A 21,981-nucleotide genomic window follows, 5' to 3' on the forward strand; every position below is an offset into this window, starting at 1 on the left:
TCATAATATTGTACATCTCAATTGTGTTCCCCCCTCAGTCTTCTAGCTTTGAGGAAACGACACCAGCCTACTATAACTAAAACTCTCCAGCTCAGACACAGCACAATACCTTAACTTTGCCGTCAGATCAGGACATATATTACATGTCCCAGAGAAAGGCAGTACCCAGTGATGGTACTGCTGATTTCAAGACCAAGATATACAGGAAGCTGGTCCATCACCTACACTGTGCTGGAACCCACAGCTGCTAAAAACCTTGGGTGCCACTCTTGGCTCTCCTGGCTGCATAGCCCTCCCTTTGACCTTAATTTGCTGGGCTCCAAGAGAGAAGCAAAGATTGGGGGTGGGGGTAGGAGTGCCCCCTTAATTGACTGCTTTCTCAAAACTTTCATCAAGGGTCTGGCCACAGCCACTTCTGGAATCCAACCGTACATCACAATGAGCTAATAGAATTAGCGTGCATCAAGATTTTCATCTAACTCAGAAAGTGAATTATACAATGCAAAAATATAAATAAGGAACGAGTAGTCTAATTGGACTTTCGAGCCATGATTTTGTTCAATAAAATCATGGCTGATCTGCTTGTCACCTCATCCCCACTTCCTGGCTTAACCCTAACAGCTTTTAATTCTCTTTGTACTCAAGAATCTATCTCCCTCTGCCTTAAAAAAAATTAATAACACTGCCTTCACTGCTGTCTGGGGAGGAGAATCTCGAGGGAAAAACTGCTCCTCATCTCCGTCTTAAATGGGAGACGCTTTACTTTTAAACTGTATCTTTAGATCTAGCCTCTGTCACAAGGGGAAACATCCTTTTTTAGCACTCACCCTGTCAAGTCCTCTCAGGAACATATATGTTTCAATAAGATTACTTTTCATTTTTCTGAACTCCAACCAATCCCTAACCTCTCCTTATTAGATAGACATATCCCAGAATCAGTCAAATGGAAACATGTTTCACCCACAGTGGTGGGGGTCTAGAATGCATTGCCTGGGAGTGTAGTTGAGGCTGGTGACCTCACAACACATAAAAAGCACTTGGATGAGTACCTGCAGTGTCAGAACATTCAAGGCTATGGGGGCTAGTGCTGGAAAGCGAGACGTGTCGATTTCTTGACACTTGGTCGTATAGACTTGATGGGCTGAATAGCCTGTTCTGTACTGTATGATTCTATGAAGCATCTCTGAAATATTTCTATAGCAATTATGCAATCTCTTAAATAAGGAGACCAAAATTGTACACAGTAATCTTAATATGGTCTCACCAATGCCCTATATGGCTGTAGCAAAACTTCCCTAATTTTGACATTTAGTTGCTCTTGCAATAAACAACAACGAGGAGATCCAAAGAAGAGTCATATTGGTCTTGAAATGTTGACTCTCTTTCTCTCACCAAAGAACAGCCGAACCTGACAAGCTTCTCCAGCACTTTCAGTTTTTACAGCAATATTCCATATTTGTTCCTAATTACTTGCTGGACCTGCATACTAATTTTTTTTTTGTGATTCATATACCAGATCCCTCTGTACCTTCAAGCTCTGTAATCTCTTTTCATTTTATTAATATACTGCTTGGGACATCAGCTCGCTTAACAACAATACATTCGATCTTGTCGTCCACATCACTAATACAGATTGTAAGTAGTCAAAGCTCCAGCACTATTCCAGTGGCTTGCCACTTGTTACATCTTGCCAGCCAGAATATGACCATTTATGCCTACTCTCTGTTAGCTAATGAATCATATCTCCATATGCCACAAGTTCTTATTTTGTGAAATAATGTTTCATGTGCACCTTGTCAAATGCCTTCTGGACCTTTAAGCACAGTACTTCCACAGATTCCCTTTTCTATCAACTTCACTTGCTACTTCCTCAAAGAGCCCTAATAAATCTTCTCTCCTTTCTAATGGCAGGTTTCCTGGCAGTGTGGAGGAGCAGAGGGATCTTGGGGTCCACGTCCACAGATCCCTCAAAGTTGCCACCCAAGTTGATAGGGTTGTTAAGAAACTGTATGGTTGTTGGCTTTCATTGGCAGGGGAATTGAGTTTAAGAGCCACGAGGTTATGCTACAGCTCTATAAAACCCTTGGTATGTTGTGTTCAGTTCTGGGCACCTCATTATAGGAAGGATGTGGAAGCTTTAGAGAGGGTGCAGAGGAGATTTACTAGGATGCTGCCTGGACTGGAGGGCAGGTCTTATAAGGTAATGTTGAGGAAGCTAAGGCCTTTCTCATTGGAGCGAAGAAGGATGAGAGGTGACTTGATAGAGGTGTACAAGATGATGAGAGGCATTGATAGAGTGGATAGCCAGAGACTTTTTCCCAAGGTGGAAATGACTGTTACGAGGGGGCATAATTTTAAGGTGATTGGAGGAAAGTATAGGGGAGATGTCAGAGGTAGGTTCTTTGCACAGAGAGTGTTGGGTGTGTGGAATGCGCTGCCAGCGGTGGTAGTAGAGTCAGATACATTAGGGACATTTAAGCAACTCTTGGATAGGCACATGGAGGATAGTAAAATGTAGGGTATACAGGGTAGTTTGATCTTAGAGTAGGATAATAGGTCGGCACAACATCGTGCGCCGAAGGGCCTGTACTGTGCTCTACTGTTCTACGTTCTATGTTCTAAATCAGTCAAATCCACAAAGCTTTGTTAACCCTGTCAGATTACACTGAGATTTTCTGAATACTCTACTACATTGTTAATAATAGATTCCAGCATTTTTCTTAAAACAGATGTTAAGCTAACTTAGCAGCATCTGTGGAGAGAAATCAGAGTTAACATTTCAGGTTGATTGACCCTGATTTTCCGCTTGGGGACACTGCAGCCTTCTGGACTCAATATCGAGTTCAATAACTTTAGGACTTAAGCTCTTCCATGTCTTTACTCCAACCCCCACACACCGGGCCTTGTTATCACAGTGTGCTATTAAACTCACCCCATTGTTAGTCACTAACAGTCCCCCTTAAGAGCTTTTCACCCTCCTAGCCAGATCATTATCTACTCCTTTGTCTGTCCAATTGTTCTTCCCCCTCTTTGGGCTGTATCCCTATCTATCATTTACTCTTTACCCCTTTCCCCCCTACCCTATCTTCTGCATATAAACCAACATTTTCATAGCTACCATCAGTTCTGGGGAAAGGTCACTCGAATTGAAATGTTAACTATGGTTTCTCTCCACAGATGCAGCCAGACCTGCTGAGCTTTTCCAGCAATTTCTGTTTTTGTTTCTGATTTACGGCATCTGCAGTTCTTTTGGTTTTTGTTAAGTTAACTTGTCTGTTGTTTCCAGCTTTATGCTTCTCTCCTTTCTAATACTGAGAAGACTGTACTGGTAGGTCAAGAAATACTTACAGGAAGTCAATAATTGATAGAAAAATAGAATGGAACTGTAATACATTTTTTCAAATATCAAAATAAAACAAATGTAGAATGTTATTCTTTTAAAGATAACAAGAATCAATTACGGAGATCGAACTAAATTAAGAATCTAATGATGACAGTGAATCCATTGGCGGTTGTCAGAAAAACCCATCTGGTTCACTAATGTCCTTTAGGGAAGGAAACTGCCATCCTTACCTGATCTGGACTACATGTGACTCCAGACCCACAGCAATGTGGTTGACTCTTAACTGCCCTCTGGGTAATTAGGGATGGGCAATAAATGCTGCCTGGTCAGCATCGCCCTCATCCCATGAATGAATAAAGAATAAAGAACTTACCAAAAGAACTGTATACAATGGACGAGTAATCTAGTTTCATCCTCCCTCTGTTTCACCCTGTTCCCAAATCTCTCCCTCCCTTGCTCTCCTTCACATTATAACTTCTTGAGGTATTAGAACTTCTCAAACTCGGGCCTGATGCGCATTTTGAAATTTAATCACACCATTGATGACCATGTCTTCATCAACTAAGGTGCTGCTGTCTGGAAATCCTTCCTGGAACCTCCATGCCTCTAGACTTCTCTTTGTTCCTTTAAGGATGCTCCTTAAAACATACCTCATTCTATTGAAAGAGGACATAAGCAATTTATTGGCCAATGCCTTAATATTGTCACATGACATAGCATCAAATTTTGTTTGATCACACTTCTCTGAATGAAGCACCCATATGGTATCTTGCTATGTATAAGTGATTCCGTAACTCAACACAAATGTAAGTTGTTATTGCAGTAAGAAAATTAATTCCTTATCATCTTCCCTCAGAGGTGTAGTGCTGGAGCATAATAATTATTATTTTTAATTCACTTTACATCTAGTGTGTCTTGTTCACAAAATCTCCACATGACAGTGGAAGGGAAAATCACAAGGTGTGTCATGTTTAGTTTATTTCACAAGAGATTAAAAAAAAAGTCCATATCCAATAGTCATCTAAAGAGACATAGGAACCTGATCAATCTCAACACATACTAAAGCAATTATGCATGTGTTAAGATCAATTTTGTGAATGTGAAACATATTGTGCCATGATTTTGAAGGGAAAACATGGCACCACTGCCAATTTACTGCCGATTCCTGATATTCTTATTTTTCTGCTTTAGGTAACTTCTAAGCGCCTGAGCAACTTCTGCAGTGCAATGTTTCAGAACGTGGTAAGCTCAGATTCTGGTAATTACTCTGCAGAAAGTTAGTTCAATTCAGTTGGAAAATAAAGCATGAATTATGTCTTATTTGAGGCTGTATGCTCAATTCCAGTGATGCTGGGTAGCAACTATATTTATCAGTGCTATTTTCAGCTGAGGATGACTATCAAGGTTATCTCTGTAACTTGTGGCTGTTGGATTTACACTGTCTTGCTGAAACCCAATGTAACACGATAAAATGGAGATATTATCTGAGTAGATACAAATGGCAGGTCTCAAACATACCTGAGGCAAAATGGTAATTGAACCAATACTGTTGATCACATGTTTTCGCTATAGATGTTTTTAAAATACTGTCCTTTGTGATCTGGTATTTTGAAAAAGTAAATGACATGAAACAAAAGTCATTGAGCCATGCGTACTTATCAATGTGATTAAATTGTTAGGAATGTCTCTAACACAGAGATTCCCAAACTTCTTCTCTGTCAGAGATAGTAGGAACTGCCGATGCCAGAGAATCTGGGATAACAAGGTGCAGAACTGGATGAACACAGCAGACTAAGCAGCATCAGAGGAGCAGGAAGGCTGATGTTTCGGGCCTCGACCCTTCTTCAGAAATGGGGGAAGGGAAGGGGGTTCTGAAATAAATAGGGAGAGAGGGGGAGGCGGATAGAAGATGGATAAAGGAGAAGACAGGTGAAGAGGATACTGACAGGTCAAAGAGGCGGGGTTGGAGCCAGTAAAGGTGAGTGTGGGTGGGGAGTTAGGGAGGGGATAGGTCGGTCCAGGGAGGACGGACAGGTCAAGGAGGCGGGATGAGGTTAGTGGGTAGGAGATGGGGGTGGGGCTTGAGGTAGGAGGAATGGTTAGGGAGGCGGGGACTAGCTGGGCTGGTTTGGGGATGCGGTCGGGGGAGCGGAGATTTTGAAGCTTGTGAAGTCGACATTGATACCCTTGGGCTGCAGGGTTCCCAAGCGAAATATGAGATGCTGTTCCTGCAGCTTTCGGGTGGCATCATTGTGGCAATGCAGGAGGCCCAGGATGGACATGTCGTCCAAGGAGTGGGAGGGGGAGTCGAAATGGTTCGCGACTGGGAGTTGTAGTTGTTTGTTGCGAACCGAGCGTAGGTGTTCCGCAAAGCGGTCCCCAAGCCTCCGCTTGGTTTCCCTGATGTAGAGGAGGCCACAACAGGAACAGCAGATACAGTATACCACGTTAGCAGATGTGCAGGTGAACAGCTGTTTGATGTGGAAGGTCTTCTTAGGGCCTGGGATGGGGGTGAGGGGGGAGGTGTAGGGGCAGGTGTAGAACTTGCTGCGGTTGCAGGGAAAAGTGCTGGGGGTGGTGGGGCTGGAGGGGAGTGTGGAGCGGACAAGGGAGTCACGCAGAGCATGGTCCCTCCGGAAAGCATTAAGGGTGGGGAGGGAAAAATGTCTTTGGTAGTGGGATCAGATTGCAGATGGCGGAAGTGTCGGAGGATGATGCGTTGGATCCGGAGGTTGGTGAGGTGGTACGTGAGGATGAGGGGGATTCTGTTTTGGTTGTTGTTGCGGGTAGGGGGTGTGAGGGATGAGTTGTGGGAAATGTGAGAGACACGGTCAAGGGCGTTTTCGACCACTGTGGAGGGGAAGTTGCGGTCCTTGAAAAACGAGGACATCTGGGATGTCCGGGAGTGGAATGCCTCAGCTCGGGAGCAGATGCGGCAGAGGCGAAGAAATTGGGAATAGGGGATGGCCTTTTTTCAGGAAGGTGGGTGAGAAGAGGTGTATTCTAGGTAGCTGTGGGAGTCGGTAGGCTTGAAATGGATATCTGTTTCCAGGTGGATGCCAGAGATGGAGACAGAGAGGTCCGGGAAGAAGAGAGAGATATCAGAGATGGTCCAGGTGAACTTAAGGTTGGGCTGGAAGGTGTTAGTGAAGTGGATGAACTGTTCGAGCTCATCATGGGAGCACGAGGCGGCGTTGATACAGTCATCGATGTAACGGAGGAAGAGGTGGGGGATGGGGCCAGTATAGCTGCAGAAGAGGGATTGTTCCACGTATCCTACAAAGAGGCAGGCATAGCTTGGGTCCAGGCGGGTACCCATGGCCACCCTCTTTGTCTGTAGGAAGTGGGAGGAATTGAAAGAGAAATTGTTGAGGGTGAGGACGAGTTCGGCTAAGCGGATGAGGGTGTCAGTGGAGGGGGACTGGTCGGGCCTGCGGGACAGAAAGAAGCGGAGGGCCTTTAGGCCATCTGCATGGGGAATGCAGGTGTAGAGGGACTGGACATCCATGGTAAAGATGAGGTGTTGGGGACAGGGGAATTGGAAGTTTTGGAGGAGGTGGAGGGTGTGGGTGGTGTCACGGACGTAGGTAGGGAGTTCCTGGACCAAGGGGGAGAAAATGGAGTCGAGATAGCTGGAGATAAGTTTGGTGGGGCAGGAGCAGGCGGAGACAATGGGTCGACCAGGGCAGTCAAGTTTGTGGATTTTGGGAAGGAGATAGAAACAGGCAGTGCGGGGTTGGGGAATGATGAGGTTAGAGGCTGTGGGTGGGAGGTCACCTGAGGTGATGAGATTGTGGATGGTCTGGGAGATGATGGTTTGGTGGTCGGGGGTGGGGTCATGATCAAGGGGGCGGTAGGAGGAGGTGTCGGAGAGTTGGCATCTGGCCTCGGCGATGTAGAGGTCAGTGCGCCATACTACAACTGCGCCTCCCTTGTCCGTGGGTTTTATGGTGAGGTTGGGATGGGAGCAGAGGGCTGCACGTTCTGCGGGGAAGAGGTTGGAATGGGTGAGCCCGGTACGCCACTTCCGGTACAGCCAATGCCATCGACACCGCTACTGATGCCGCAGCCTCCGTTTCCGATGCCGACACAGACATCGAGGACGCCACTGCCACCAACATCCAAGATTTACCGGCCTATGTTGCTCAGCCCACCGCTGACGTCGCTCCGCCCACCGCCTCCACAGCCAGCAGCTCCAGAGGAGTCAGTAGCACCCAGCCCTGCCGAGTCTTCACCATCCCCCCAGACCTCCCCCTTTACTGAGGACGAACTGTCAGTCCTCAGTAAAGGGCTCACATTTGTCCCCCTCCACCCACAGATCAACAAATACCGGTCACGTTTGGACATTGAGCAGTTTTTCCGCCGCCTCCTCCTCCACGCTTATTTCTTTAACCATGAGCCTAACCCTCCCTCTACTGACCCCTTCTCCCGCCTCAAAAACACCCCCTCCTCCTGGACACCACCCCAAGACCTCCTACCCTCCCTCGACTTCTTCATCTCTAACTGCCGTCAAGACATCGATTGCCTCAACCTCTCCACACCTCTCACCCACTCCAACCTCACCCCCACAGAACGTGCAGCCCTCCGCTCCCTCTGCTCCAACCCTAACCTCACCATAAAACCCGCGGAAAAGGGAGGAGCAGTTGTATTATGGCGCACTGACCTCTACATCGCCGAGGCCAGGCGCCAACTCTCTGACACCTCCTCCTACTGCCCCCTTGATCATGATCCCACCCCCAACCACCAAACCATCATCTCCCAAACCATCCACAACCTCATCACCTCAGGTGACCTGCCACCCACAGCCTCCAACCTCATCGTTCCCCAACTCCACCCGTTTCTATCTCCTTCCCAAAATCCACAAACCTGACTGCCCTGGTCGACCCATTGTCTCCGCCTGCTTCTGCCCCACCGAACTTATCTCGACTCCATTTTCTCCCCCTTGGTCCAGGAACTCCCTACCTACGTCCGTGACACCACCCACGCCCTCCACCTCCTCCAAAACTTCCAATTCCCTGGTCCCCAAGACCTCATCTTTACCATGGACGCCCAGTCCCTATACACCTGCATTCCCCATGCAGATGGCCTAAAGGCCTCCGCTTCTTTCTGTCCCGCAGGCCCGACCAGTCCCCCTCCACTGACACCCTCATCCGCTTAGCTGAACTCGTCCTCACCCTCAACAACTTCTCTTTCAATTCCTCTCACTTCCTACAGACAAAGAGGGTGGCCATGGGGTACCCGCATGGACCCAAGCTATGCCTGCCCCTTTGTAGGTTACGTGGAACAATCCCTCTTCCAAAGCTACACTGGCACTATCCCCTACCTCTTCCTCCGTTATATCGATGACTGTATCGGCACCGCCTCGTACTCCCACAAGGAGCTCAAACAGTTCATCCACTTCACTAACACCTTCCACCCCAACCTTAAGTTCACCTGGACCATCTCTGATACCTGTCTCTCCTTCCTGGACCTCTCTGTCTCCATCTCTGGCATCCACCTGGAAACCGATATCCATTTCAAGCCTACCGACTCCCACAGCTACCTAGAATACACCTCCTCTCACCCAACTTCCTGAAAAAAGGCCATCCCCTATTCCCAATTTCTTTGCATCTGCCGCATCTGCTCCTGAGATGAGGCATTCCACTCCCGGACATCCCAGATGTCCTCGTTTTTCAAGGACCGCAACTTCCCCTCCACAATGGTCGAAAATGCCCTCGACCGTTTCTCTCGCATTTCCCACAACTCATCCCTCACACACCCTACCCGCAACAACAACCAAAACAGAATCCCCCTCGTCCTCACGTACCACCCCACCAACCTCCGAATCCAACGCATCATCCTCCGACACTTCCGCCATCTGCAATCTGACCCCGCTACCAAAGACATTTTTCCCTCCCCACCCTTATCTGCCTTCCGGAGTGACCACTCTCTCCGTGACTCCCTTGTCCGCTCCACGCTCCCCACCAACCCCACCACCCCTAGCACTTTTCCCTGCAACCGCAGGAAGTGCTACACCTGCCCCTACACCTCCCCCCTCACCCCCATCCCAGGCCCTAAGAAGACCTTCCACATCAAACAGATGTTCACCTGCACATCTGCTAATGTGGTATCCTGTATCCGCTGTTCCTGTTGTGGCCTCCTCTACATCGGGGAAACCAAGCGGAGGCTTGGGGACCGCTTTGCGGAACACCTACGCTCGGTTTGCAACAAACAACTACACCTCCCAGTTGCGAACCATTTCAACTCCCCCTCCCACTCCTTGGACGACATGTCCATCCTGGGCCTCCTGCAGTGCCACAATGATGCCACCCGAAGGTTACAGGAACAGCATCTCATATTTCGCTTGGGAACCCTGCAGTCCAAGGGTATCAATGTCGACTTCACCAGCTTCAAAATCTCCGCTCCCCCGACCGCATCCCAAAACCAGCCCAGCTTGTCCCCGCCTCCCTAACCTGTCCTTCCTCCCACCTATCCCCTCCTCCCACCTCAAGCCCCACCCCCATCTCCCACCCACTAACCTCATCCAGCCTCCTTGACCTGTCTGTCCTCCCTGGACTGACCTATTCCCTCCCTAACTCCCCACCTACACTCACCTTTACTGGCTCCATCCCTGCCTCTTTGACCTGTCTCCTCTCCACCTATCTTCTCCTTTATCCATCTTCTATCCCTCTCTGCCTATTTATTTCAGAATTCCCTTCCCGTCCCCCATTTCTGAAGAAGGGTCTCGACCCGAAACGTCAGCTTTCCTGCTCCTCTGATGCTGCTTGGCCTGCTGTGTTCATCCAGCTCTACACCTCGTTATCTCTTCTTCTCTGTCACCCCTTTTGCGACTTAAAAATTGTCATGGTGCCTGAGTGAAAATTGAGTGGGAATATAGCTATATAATGCTGATAACTTGGCCAGACCTCTGGAGTGGTCAATGTTGTGTCAGAGCTCACAACCCCAAAATTTCATCTGACAACCCCCCTCCCCTCCCTATACAACTGGTCTGAACCCCAACCACCCCCCCCAACCTTAGGAAGTGCTTTTCAAATAGATGAGTCGAAATTCAAAGCTGAAAGTGGGTTAGGATAAAATGAACATTCAAAGCATTTATAGTCACTCCAAGTTCTGCCAAAACGATTGTTGAAGATGTAAGTTTGCTTTGGAATTATCGCAGTTAAATTGATGATGTTTCCTTCTTCTTGTAGGATGAGGAAACCTCACCAAACAGATACAGAGACCTAAAGAACTCCTTAACTCACTTGCGATCCCAGCTGCAGGTAAAAAAATAAATGAAGCTCAGCAAATAGGCATTTCAACTTCAGCAACAGGAATTTGCGAAGCACTCCTTCATACTAGTGTTGGCAAATGAATAGAATTACACTATTAAATGTAATGTATTTTCCCTGCACGATTACATGAAACAAACACGCAGACCTTTTCCAGATATTTCAAAGAATTAAAACAGGCCTTTTATAAGAGATAGTAGGAACTGCAGATGCTGGAGAATCCGAGACAACAAGGTGCAGGGCTGGATGAACACAGCAGGCCAAGCAGCATCGTAGGAGCAGAGAGGCTGACGTTTCGGGCCTAGACCCTTCATCAGAAAAGGCCTTTTATAACTTTTTTTTGTAATGGAAGTACCAAATGAAGCCTGTAGCATATATTTTCCACTGTTGTAGAATCAGAGTGTTTTCTGTTTATTGGAACAAATTCCTGCCCCAAAGAAGCATCTTTGGAAAAAATTGGTTTTATAGCCTCAGATTCTTTTATGTAGCAGACAAGATGGCTGAGGCACTTTGTCCTTTCAGAGAGCTGAGACAGAACTTGGGGATCCCAGCAGACAAAATGAATCTGAGATTGTGAATGTTAATTAGATCAATTATACATTTGTGTGATGGCCAGAAGTATGAAATTTCCAGTGGTCTCTGTAGCTCCTTATAGAAACTAGTGATCAAAACTTTCATATTTGATAGTATCATCTCATTATGTAAGCTTGCTGCTTTGCAAAATATAGTATTCTTGCACAGGCATTCTAACCGGGTGACATGCTTATAAATTAATTATCAGCTCTACATTACTTTTCCCATTGTGTTGTTTTCAGGAACACACTGCTACAGATCAGTTTTAATCCACGCTCATAATAGAACATTTCTGTTTAGTTCCTAATAACAAACAGGACATTCAGTTCTCCAGTGGAGAGCTGGACCTCCAGAAGTAACATTTCTTGAAGTTTATGATGGAAAACAAATGCGAAATTCGTGCATTCTGTTCTTTATTCAGTCTAAATCCCCGATGTGTATTAAAATTGAAATACTGTGCCCTCTGGTCAATGGCTGTCTGTCAATTCGAGAATCTCATCTAATCAGGGTCACTGGTTTCTGCCATAGGTCTTCATGCAACTGTGCAGGCCCATTTGCTACCCACAGCTCTTTGGGGAAATGAGGCTAGAGTCCCACAATGTCGTGTAGGATTTTCTTCCTTTGTTTTCCTTCTCTGTCATTTCTCTGCTTCATCAGGAAGACACTGTGACTCAAAGCATGACATAGCTTAGGAGAGAAATGTTACCATTTCAGGTAGTTATAACACGTTTCTCCCATTCTTTAGTATCAATACAGCGATGTTCAAGGAGAGTTGACTGTTGAGTATGGCAGTGTGGTGGCTCAGTGGTTAGCACTGCTGCCTCACAGCGCCAGGGACCCAGGTTCGATTCCATCCTCGGGTGACTGTGTGGAATTTGCACATTCTCCCTGTGTCTGCGTGGGTTTCCTCTGGATGCTCGGGTTTCCTCCGGGTACTCCAGTTTCCTCCCACAGTCCAAAGATGTGCAGGCTAGGTGGATTGGCCATGCTAAATTGCCTGTACTGTTCAGGAATGTGTAGATTAGATTGGTTTATAGGGGGATGGGTCTGAGTGGGTAGCTCTGAGGTTCGGTGTGGACTTGCTGGGCCGAAGGGCCTGTTTCCACACTGGCAGGATTCTATGATTCATGCTATGCATACCATGGGTGAGGAGATTTAACCAGCTTTGAAGTGCTAATAGTAATTGAGAGGATAATGCATGGCTTATTTCCATAACTTGAATATTATTATTGCAGTATTGGGAATACTCCTGGCAAAAATTAGAACAATGTAACAATTGATAATGATACGGTGAAGTGTCTTCCTGACTCATTTTCTTGCTCTTGCCTGATCCAGTTCAGCTGAAAAGTTGAGGAATAAAGGATGCAATTTGAATGAGCAAGAATGTATGTTTTGGTAGGTTTGCCATAAGTTAAAGCAAAATTAATTATGTTGTTGATTATGATCGACATGATCACAGCATCCCTCAAATGTCACATCATCCTGACTTGGACACGTCTCACATTACTTTGTAATCACTGGGTCAAAATTCTAGAATCACCTACTCATGGCACTATGGACTAGAAAATACTGAAGGAAGAGGGCTCACTGTCATCAGCCCAAATGGAATAGGGATAGACGTTGCTAATAACATCTACATGCTAACAATGAATAAAGAATGACTTGCTGAAGCAACCTTTTTGGTGGTAGAAGCTGGTTAGAAAATGTAATCTGAGTTATATGATTGGTATTGCTCCAAGATTGATAACTTTAGAAGAAGGCTGAGTAGCTGTTCTGGTGAAAACCAAAAGAACTGCAGATGCTGAAAATCAGGAGCAAAAACAAAGTTGCTGGAAAAGCCCAGCAGGTCTGGCAGCATTTGTGAAGGAAAAAAAAGTTAACGTTTCAGGTCCGGTGACTCTTCCTCAGTACTTGTTTTTGTAGCTGTTCTGGTGTTGGTTTCTGTGTCATCTTCATTGTAGCTGGTAGCCTCCTCTTCTACTTAATTGACTCCGTTAACCATGGTCATTTGAATCAATAAAAGAAGCTACGGACCTGATTTGTTTTTCTTTCAGATTTAACCTACCATCTTCAGATTTAATGAGAATAATTTTCCTATTAAGGAAGTAAACTGAGAATGGTTTACCTGCCTGATCTTAATTTCCAGGCTGTGTCGGGGCTGGTGATCTAATCCGCCAGTTTAGAGCCCAAAGTTGAAAATAACCTTTAATTGTGGCAAGGGCATATGCCAGATATTAATTACAAAGATGTTCATAGATTACATAGAAGGCTTCTGCTCCAAGAGGATCCATTAACTTTGAAGTATTTTGGTTTCAATCAGAATGGAGACATTTTATTTCGAGAAGAGTTATTGCAGAGCAAGTGGGCAGCTGTGCTGGATTCAGCTCGGAATAAGAACACTCAGACGCCATCCATTGGGCAGTGTGTTCAAGAGGCCTTGATCATTGCAAGTAGGTCTTTTACATCACATTATATACTTGAGTCAACCTCCTTGACCTCTTTAATCAATGTAAGCCATATTGTCAGTTATTCAACAAGGACTTGTTTTCCGATAAAATGATGATCAGCTTATTTTCCATCGTGCCAAGTTCTATTAAGTAGATTTCAGGTTATTTTTCAGGAGGCTTAAACATTTCAATATTACAAAATGTACTACATAAATCTACTCTCAAAGTCTCTTTATTTTGAATGCAATTCACTTTTAATGTTAAGTAATCAATTTTCCAACATTTTCCCAGTATATCCTTGTTGAAGGTTTTGGATGGACACTAGATTGTCTTTTGGGTTGCAAATGGACCTTGCATCCTCTACAGTAAGGGTACCCTTCAATCCCCAAATATATAGTCATACAGCATGACCCAGGGATCATAAAAAGGAAGGGTCTTTTGTGCGGCACCTGGATGCTATAGTTTCACATGAGCTCTCACGTGTGTATCTTCCTTCAGGGAGATGAATGTTCTGGTGAGGCAGGTCTCTTTGTAAACTGTAGACCTGTTCTGTTTTTGTGTATAAATGTAAAATGTTTATAAAGCTCCTTGTATTATAAAATAAGAGAGTATGTCACACACTTCCTGTTCCTGTTAGTGGCCTGTGCACTTTATTGATTGACAAACTGCTGAGACTAGCCATGCCAAAAATCGGAAGAGAGCTTTCTTCATCTGTATTTGATGTGCACTCCAGATTTCAGCAGCTCAAGTTGAGTATTAACTGGAAATAAAAACGAAGACATGACCTTTGAACCATCAGCAGATCTCTCAGTTGTCAATTAAACCTCTTACTCTGCCATACTAGATGTAAACTAGGGGAAGCAATGGCCTTATCACTGGACAGTTAATCCAGAGACCCACATAACATTCCAGGGACCAGGTTTGAATCCCACCATGGCAGGTGGTGGAATTTGAATTCAACAAAATATTTGGAATTAAGAATCTAATGATGGCCATGAATCGATTGTTGGGGAAAAAACCCATCTGGTTAATTAATGTCCTTTAGGGAAGGAAAATGCCATCCTTACCTGGTCTGACCTACATGTGACTCCAGACGTACTGCAATGTGGTTGACTCTCACTGTCCTCTGTGCAATTAGGGCCTGGCCAGTGAAGTCATCATCCTGTTAATGAATAAAGGAAAAAAAACTTCTGATAAATTTCCGCTAGTCTCTGATTTCAAATGAATATATTTGTTTATGAAGATATTTTTAACTAAACCTCCTTGTCTGGAATTGATGTAATGTGTGAGAAAACTGACTAGATCCAATTTGCAATCCTAGAATACAGATGTTCTGTGGATTTAATTTATCATGATTTAAACTTAATATTTTTACATAATTTATTAAGGTTTCCTCTGATCTCAATTGATTTTTAAAAAAAGCACACACTTACCGGTTTGGGGTAAAAAGATGAAACACATAACTTCTTTGAGGTACCGAAAATTATAATACATCTTTGTCATTTTATGTGTGCTTTTCAACAGAACTAGCCTCTGAAAGTGTCTGCGATTACCCAAAACTATCTACAGCTGTGAAGGAAGGACGTATAATTCCATTTCTTGAAGCAAACTCTTGTCTGTTGGCAGATCTAATGCAGGTTCTTAGAACTGGGGATGTGGAGAAGGTAAGGAACACCTACCTCCATGGAAATCTAAATGTAGATGAAAAAATTCCAATCACTGCATCATTATTTTATATAATCGCTTTACTTCATAACTAAGTGTGCTATATGAATCTGACCTGAGGGTACAGGAAGTTGAACCGGATGAAGAAAAGTGGAGCAACTTTTTGTTGTCCAGTACGAGCATATTTCACCTTACCAGTCACTAAACATGCCAAATATGTGAAATAAAATTCAACAATGACAGCTTTCTCATGTCAGTGTAAACTGAATGGTGCCGAATGCTATAGTTTCAGTGAAACGAGAATCACTATCGCAACCAAACAACTTCTAAAACAACATTTCCAATTGTTATTTCAGCAGAATAAAATGGTAGAATCAAAATTTCTCACTCTTGGGGGAAAAAAAAATCTATCCCTGTGTAAAAACAAGCCTAGGAACGTAACTCCACATTTTATGAAGAGATTGGCCTTGTGATTGTTTCTTGTCATTGAACTTGAAAGTCTAATTGGAAATGTATTTCTCCTGAGCTGAAAAGGCAGGTTTATGTTGATGGCTTCAATATTATTCAAGGAATAAACACTCTATTTGTGTGAAAAACACCTGTTATAATGCTATATAATGTAATAATGATGTATCATCCAAGAAAACAGCTTTCCAACTACCAATCTTCATTTGCGATAAACCATACTATAAGGCTGTTCTTTCATTGGACACACACACACACACACACACACACACACACACACACACAACTGATGGTGGTTTTAACCTGAGGGCCATCATGCCTCAGGCAAGGGGAGAGGTTGAAAAGGAGAGTCCTTCATGGTAACCTCATCCAGTGCAGGAATTGAACCCATGTAGGTGGCATCAGCAGCTTTCCAGCCAAAAGAGCTAACTAACCCCATTCTTTGGATTCAAGTTGTGTAGTAACATTATAACTGATGCTCCTTGAGTGGCTCAGCGGCTCAGTGGTTAGCACTGCTGCTTCACAGCGCCAGGGACCCGGGTTTAATTCTACCCTCGAGTGACTGTCTGTGAGGAGTTTCCACATTTTCCCTGAGTCTGCGTGGATTTCCTCCAGGTGGTCCGGTTTCCTCCCACAGCCCAAAGATGTGCAGGTTAGATGGATTGGCCATGCTATATTGTTCATAGTGTCTAGGGATATGCAGGCTAGGTGGGTTAGCCATGGGACAGGGATAGGGGTAGGGGTGTGGGCCTGGATGGGATGCTCTTTGGAAGGTCAACAGGCTGAATGGCATGCTTCCACACTGTAGGGATTCTATGTGTCTAAACTTGGTTGATGGCATATCCATTGGAGTTTGACAAAATAGAAAACTCTGGAGGATTTAGAAGGATTTAATAGAATCAAGACTAATGTATTCTATGAACTCATAAAGGCAGTTTTTCTAAAATATTTTTGTTCAAGTCCAGTGAATCTTAATTGTTAATACAAAGACTAACTTTTAAATAATTTGTTATATCAAATAACTGTCCCTGACATTTTGCCACTATTAACCAAAACAATTGTCTCACCCACCCTTCCCATGCCATTCCTGTCATGCCAAGCCCATCCCATTTCTTTCATCCCTCTGTAGTGATTGTAACAAGGTCTGCCAGGTGGACCTGAAAGAATATGAGTTCCTGATTAGGGCTGTTAACCCGGTCCAATCAGGGAGCCCTGGCTGACAGATAAGAACAGAAGTGTCAGACATCCTGTTCACTCTGAGAGCTGGCACTGAGGGAGCTGGACCAGTATCAAGGGCTTTCCACGTGTAAATAAAGGATGACTTGGTGATGGGATACCGGCCTCTGTGGAGTTACTTCACTCTCCCCTCAATCCCATCCAGGCCCACAATGGGAACAATTCCCTCAGCCAGGATAATGTTGTTATCAGGCAACTTTTACTCTCCACCAAAACCCCCCCACCAAACTGCAGTAGCCAACGACATGTGGCACCCGCACAAGCATCATTGTTTCCAGCCCATGGGCCTTCCCTTGTGCTAAGTACTGCCCATCAAATAAACCCACCAACGTACACAAACTAACCAATCGAAATCATCTAGACAGGCAAAAAAAATTAAGTTAGATTCACTTGGATCTCTTCATTGTTCTGTGTACTTCTGTTCATTGTGATACTTAAAAGCTGCTAAATGTTCAATTTATGTAGATATGCAGAGCAGTGCATAATTTGTCATAATATTAACTTCAGGTCAGAGCAATTCTTCAGAGCCGTGAGACACAAAAGGAACTGGCCATGTTGTTGGACCATGAAGAAGGAGACTTGTTGCATTGTGCTCCATCACCACCTTTGGCTGAAAAGCAAGAGATCAATGAGACAGCTCATGTAATCAAGAAATGTGAAAACTACCAAGCTATTGGCAAGGAATTATACAGCAATGCTTTTGTCCATGTGGTTAACACTAATGATGAATCACAATCTGATCAATTAGATTTTGAACTTGAGAGTCCAAAAGTCATGAGTGCAGAGTTAACTTGCTCATCTGTACAGAAGACTGTAGAATTCACTGAAAGTGACACAAATACTTGTATACCGTCAAAGACACATTTCAGCATCAAAGGAGATCTTGCTGATATAGACCCAAAGGTATTGACTGAAACAATTAGAAAACTTGAGGCGAAAATCCAGCAACTTCAAACAGAGAAGATGGATATGGGTCAGCATTTGCAGTGTACGAACAGCCAGTTGCTTCATGTATCTGAGGAGAAAAGTAAATTAGCAGATGAATTGCATCTTGCAAATAGTGAAGTGAACCAATTATCTCAGAAGCTTGAGGAAATAACAGAAGAAAAGATACAGGAGAAAGAATCCATGAAAAACAACTTGAGGAAAGAAAATGAGGTTTTGGAGAAACGAAATAAAGAGCTGCTAAATGGGATAGCAAAACTGGAATCCAACCAAAGAGAGCTGGAGGCAGACTTTAAAGAGAAGAATGGGGAATGTTTGCAGAGACTGTCTAAGCTAAAAGAAGAGAAGAGTAAACTGGAAGACACAATCAGCTGCATGCGGAAAGAAAATGCACAGAAGTCAGCGGAATGTAATCAAACAATTGAGAACTTGAGCACACAAACTGAGCAGCTGAAGGACAGAGTATCAGAGCTGGAATCCGAGTATAAAACACTTGCTAACACAGTGACAAGATTAAAGCAAGAGAAAGGAGAGCTGATGAAGGAAAATGAGCATCTGCTAAAAAACATTAACCAACTGGAGAATGAGAAGGCACAGATAATTCACCAAACTGTGCACCATTTAACAGAAGAAAATGAAAATCTTTTAGCACAGGTCAGGAAACTGGAAAGTGAAGTAGAGACATACTTTATGGAGAGCAGTGTAGCACAAAACAAAATAAATTATTTGGAAAATGAGAATACCAACTTGATAAATTTGAAGGAATGTCTAGTTAAAGAACTGAAAGCCCAAGGGACAGGTGAAATAACGAAGCAACATGAATTAAAACAACAAAATAACAATTTAGTGCAAGATGTTACTTTCAAAAAAGATGACAGTAAGATGATGAACAAGACTGAGAGAATTTGCGAAGTGCAACAAAACATGAACCTGCGGGAACAAAATGATGAACTTAATGACGGATTGGCAGAGTCATCGACAGTTAATCCCATGGGAGGATCCAATGACTACCAGAGCTTGAGGTGCAAAATAAATGCAAAAGGCCAAAACTATCTTGCTGAAGAAACTGGAACTGTTATGGAAACATGCTTGGAAGAAAATGCAATAGCGAATGATGTAGCTTTTGAAGTAATTAATTATTCTGACAAAATTAAGTTGTTGGAAAGTACTGTTAAGGTAAGGGAAATGAGAGTGGCGTGGAATAAAATAATTACAAATGCCGGATACAACATTCCTTTTAATCATCACTTAAATTGCTACTGTAGTTCACGTTGTTAACTTTCTTCTCAACTATTAAAATTTTTTATGACTTTAGAGGAATGTGAAAAGAAAACATAAAGAAGTGATCTGATGGTTATGTTTATTTCTTGCCATCCCAATTTAATGTCATTAATTACTCGACCTGCATTCAATTAAAGGAAAAGGATCAATCCCTGAAAAAGCTGAAGTTGGATTATGATATTCTACAAAGAAAACTGATGGATATTGAGGAGAAATCTGCAACTGGTGACATAAAATTAAAGCACGAAGGGCAGGTTTTGCAGGGCAAACAGAGCCTGGCTAAGAAACCGGTGACAGAGGTAATCCATTATTGTTTTTAGTCTTCCATCCCTTTCTTGATCTATTCAACATTGTAAAACAATTCTCTTAAATATCAGATGCTGCAGTTGACTTTGATCGAAAGGAACAATGCACTTGAGAAGCTACTTGAGAAAACAGAAATGGAGCTGAAGTTGAAACAAGAAGAACTGGACAAGACAAAAACTGAGGTATAACTATACCATTTCATCAGACTGCTCAATCTATTGATAAATCACTGTAATTGGACAATCTGTGCAGCGGTTATCTGATTAACCCCTGACTATCCCACTCCAAATAATTACTTACTGCCTTTTGTTTCTAACTTCAGTTTTCTTAAAAAATCTAGTACCAAAAATCCAGTGCCAATCTCAAAGCTTAAATATTTTTTGGTATTGTGTCATACAGCACAGAATCAGACCCTTCGGTCCAACCAGTCCACGCCGAATATTGTCACAAACTAAACTAGTCCCACCTGTCTGCTCTTGGCCCATATCCCTCCAAACCTTTCCTATTCATGTACTTATCCAAATGTCTTTTAAACATTACAATTGTCCACATCCACCATTTCCTCAGGAAGTTCTTTCCACATGCGAACCTCCCTCAGCATAAAAAAATTGCCCCCATGTCTTTTTTAAATCTCTCTCCTCTCAACTTAAAAATGTGCCCCGGCTCTTGAAATCCCCCATTCTAGGAAAAAGACAACTACCATTAACTCTATCGATACCTCCCATAATTTTATAAACTTCTGTAAGGTCACCTCTTAACCTCCTATGCTCCAGTGAAAAAAGTCCCAGTCTTTCCAGCCTTTCTTTATAACTCAAACCTTCCATACCTGGCAACATCCTGGTAAATCTCTTCGAACGCTCTCCAGCTTAAATGATCTTTTTCACCTGTATTAATAAATCAGACAAACTCATGAAGCAAATAAGTTCAATCAAGGGCCTTTCAGCCAAGTACTTTATTCTGATCTCTGTATCTGAGAAGTAAATTTCCCATCTAGTCTTCTTCCAGTTGTGATTGTTCTTCATTCTTTTTCTTCTTTATTAACTGCTAGGAGGCTGAAAATCATCTTTTTTTGGTAAAACTTTTTGACTTCTAACTATAGGGGAAATTTCAGTCCTCTCCTTTTCGGAAGCTGCTGACTCAAGTATGTAGGCTTTGATCGCTAAACTATATTGCATCTCCATTCCCAAATGCAGCGTTGCCCAGATAACCACCACCTGCAAGTTCCCCTCCAAGCAACTCACCATCCTGGCTTGGAAATATATTACTGCCCCTTCAGCGTTGTTGGGTCAAAATCCTGCAATTTCATCTGTAATGGCATTGTGGACCTCCCTACAGCACATGAGTTGCAGTGGTTCAAGAAGGCAGCTCACCACCATTTTTTCAAAGGAAAGTTGGGATGGGCAATAAATTTTGACCCAGGCAGCGATGCCCATGCCTCAAAAGTGACTTTTAAAAGAAAGGTAGATTCTGATTCCATGACAGCAAGTTACTTTGTAGGCCACTTTTCCAATATTCTGCTGCCTGACCTACCTTTTCTTTTTCTTGAAGGGATGTTAAGGATAGTGGTGATAACACTGCCCCAGTAATCCAAAGGGCCAGGCTAAGGCTTTAGGGTCATTGGTTCAAATGGTGGCTGGTGGAATTTAAACTCTATTTATTAATCTGGAATTGAAAATTTGACTCTGAATTGGTGACCCATGACACCATTGTCAATTGTCATAAAAACCCATCTGGTTCACTAATGATCTTTAACATTGAAAAGTAGAAAATAGGAGCAGGAGTAGGCCATTTGACGCATCGAACATGCTCTGCCATTCAGTATGGTCATGGCTGATCATCCAACTCTCAATACCTTATTCCCACTTTCTTCCTATAGCCTTTGATACCTTTCATCCTAACAACTGTACCTAATTCCTTCTTGAAAACATTCAATGTTTTGGCCTCAACTGCTTCTATGGCAGAGAATTCCACAGGCTCACCTCACTCACAGTCCTAAACATCCTACGTCATATCCTTAAACTGCAACCCCTGGTTCTAGACTCCACTCTGGCTACATAAGGCTCCTGACCCAAAGCAATGTGGTTAAGTCTTAATTGTGCTTTTAGGTGGCTGAGCAAGTCTCTCAGTTCAAAGGCAATTAGGGAACAGAAATGCGGATCTTGTCAGCAATGCCACATCCATGACAGAATAAAAAGAAAACAAAATTAATCTTCCCTTGTCTAGTGACAGAAAAGGCAGATGAAGGATATGCTTGTTTATGTTTTTGTAACTAGTTTTTTCTGGCACTATTTGCAAGTCTGTTGCCACAAGTTGTAGATTCAGGGGGCACAGCTCCACATGAAGGATTGAGGAAGAGGGAACTCTCTATTTGCCTGCCATGGACATACCTTCTCTAAATCTTTCCTGCTGTCTCTCCTATTTGAAAATATTCCATAAAACCTAACACTTC

General features: G+C 43.6%; 1 protein-coding gene across 12 annotated transcripts in view; it reads left to right on the forward strand.

The window, feature by feature from the left end:
- LOC109917196 (restin homolog) overlaps positions 1 to 21,981 on the forward strand; it is a 110,417-nt gene that overhangs the window by 17,090 nt on the left and 71,346 nt on the right. For 10 of the 12 annotated variants that reach the window (XR_007262056.1, XM_048596420.1, XM_048596427.1 and 7 more), the window contains exons 6-12: positions 4,535 to 4,585; positions 10,534 to 10,605; positions 13,508 to 13,637; positions 15,159 to 15,298; positions 17,508 to 19,121; positions 19,364 to 19,525; positions 19,604 to 19,714. Coding sequence is in view for 11 of the 12 variants with exons in the window: in XM_048596420.1 (XP_048452377.1) it covers positions 4,535 to 4,585; positions 10,534 to 10,605; positions 13,508 to 13,637; positions 15,159 to 15,298; positions 17,508 to 19,121; positions 19,364 to 19,525; positions 19,604 to 19,714 (2,280 nt within the window). In the remaining variant the exon portion in view is untranslated. The remainder of the gene's footprint in view (positions 1 to 4,534; positions 4,586 to 10,533; positions 10,606 to 13,507; positions 13,638 to 15,158; positions 15,299 to 17,507; positions 19,122 to 19,363; positions 19,526 to 19,603; positions 19,715 to 21,981) is intronic. The other 2 variants (XM_048596426.1, XM_048596475.1) reach the window with 2 other exon arrangements.

Source organism: Rhincodon typus, chromosome 1 (genome assembly GCF_021869965.1).
Source record: "Rhincodon typus isolate 14 chromosome 1, sRhiTyp1.1, whole genome shotgun sequence".
NCBI classification, from domain to species: Eukaryota; Metazoa; Chordata; class Chondrichthyes; order Orectolobiformes; family Rhincodontidae; genus Rhincodon; species Rhincodon typus.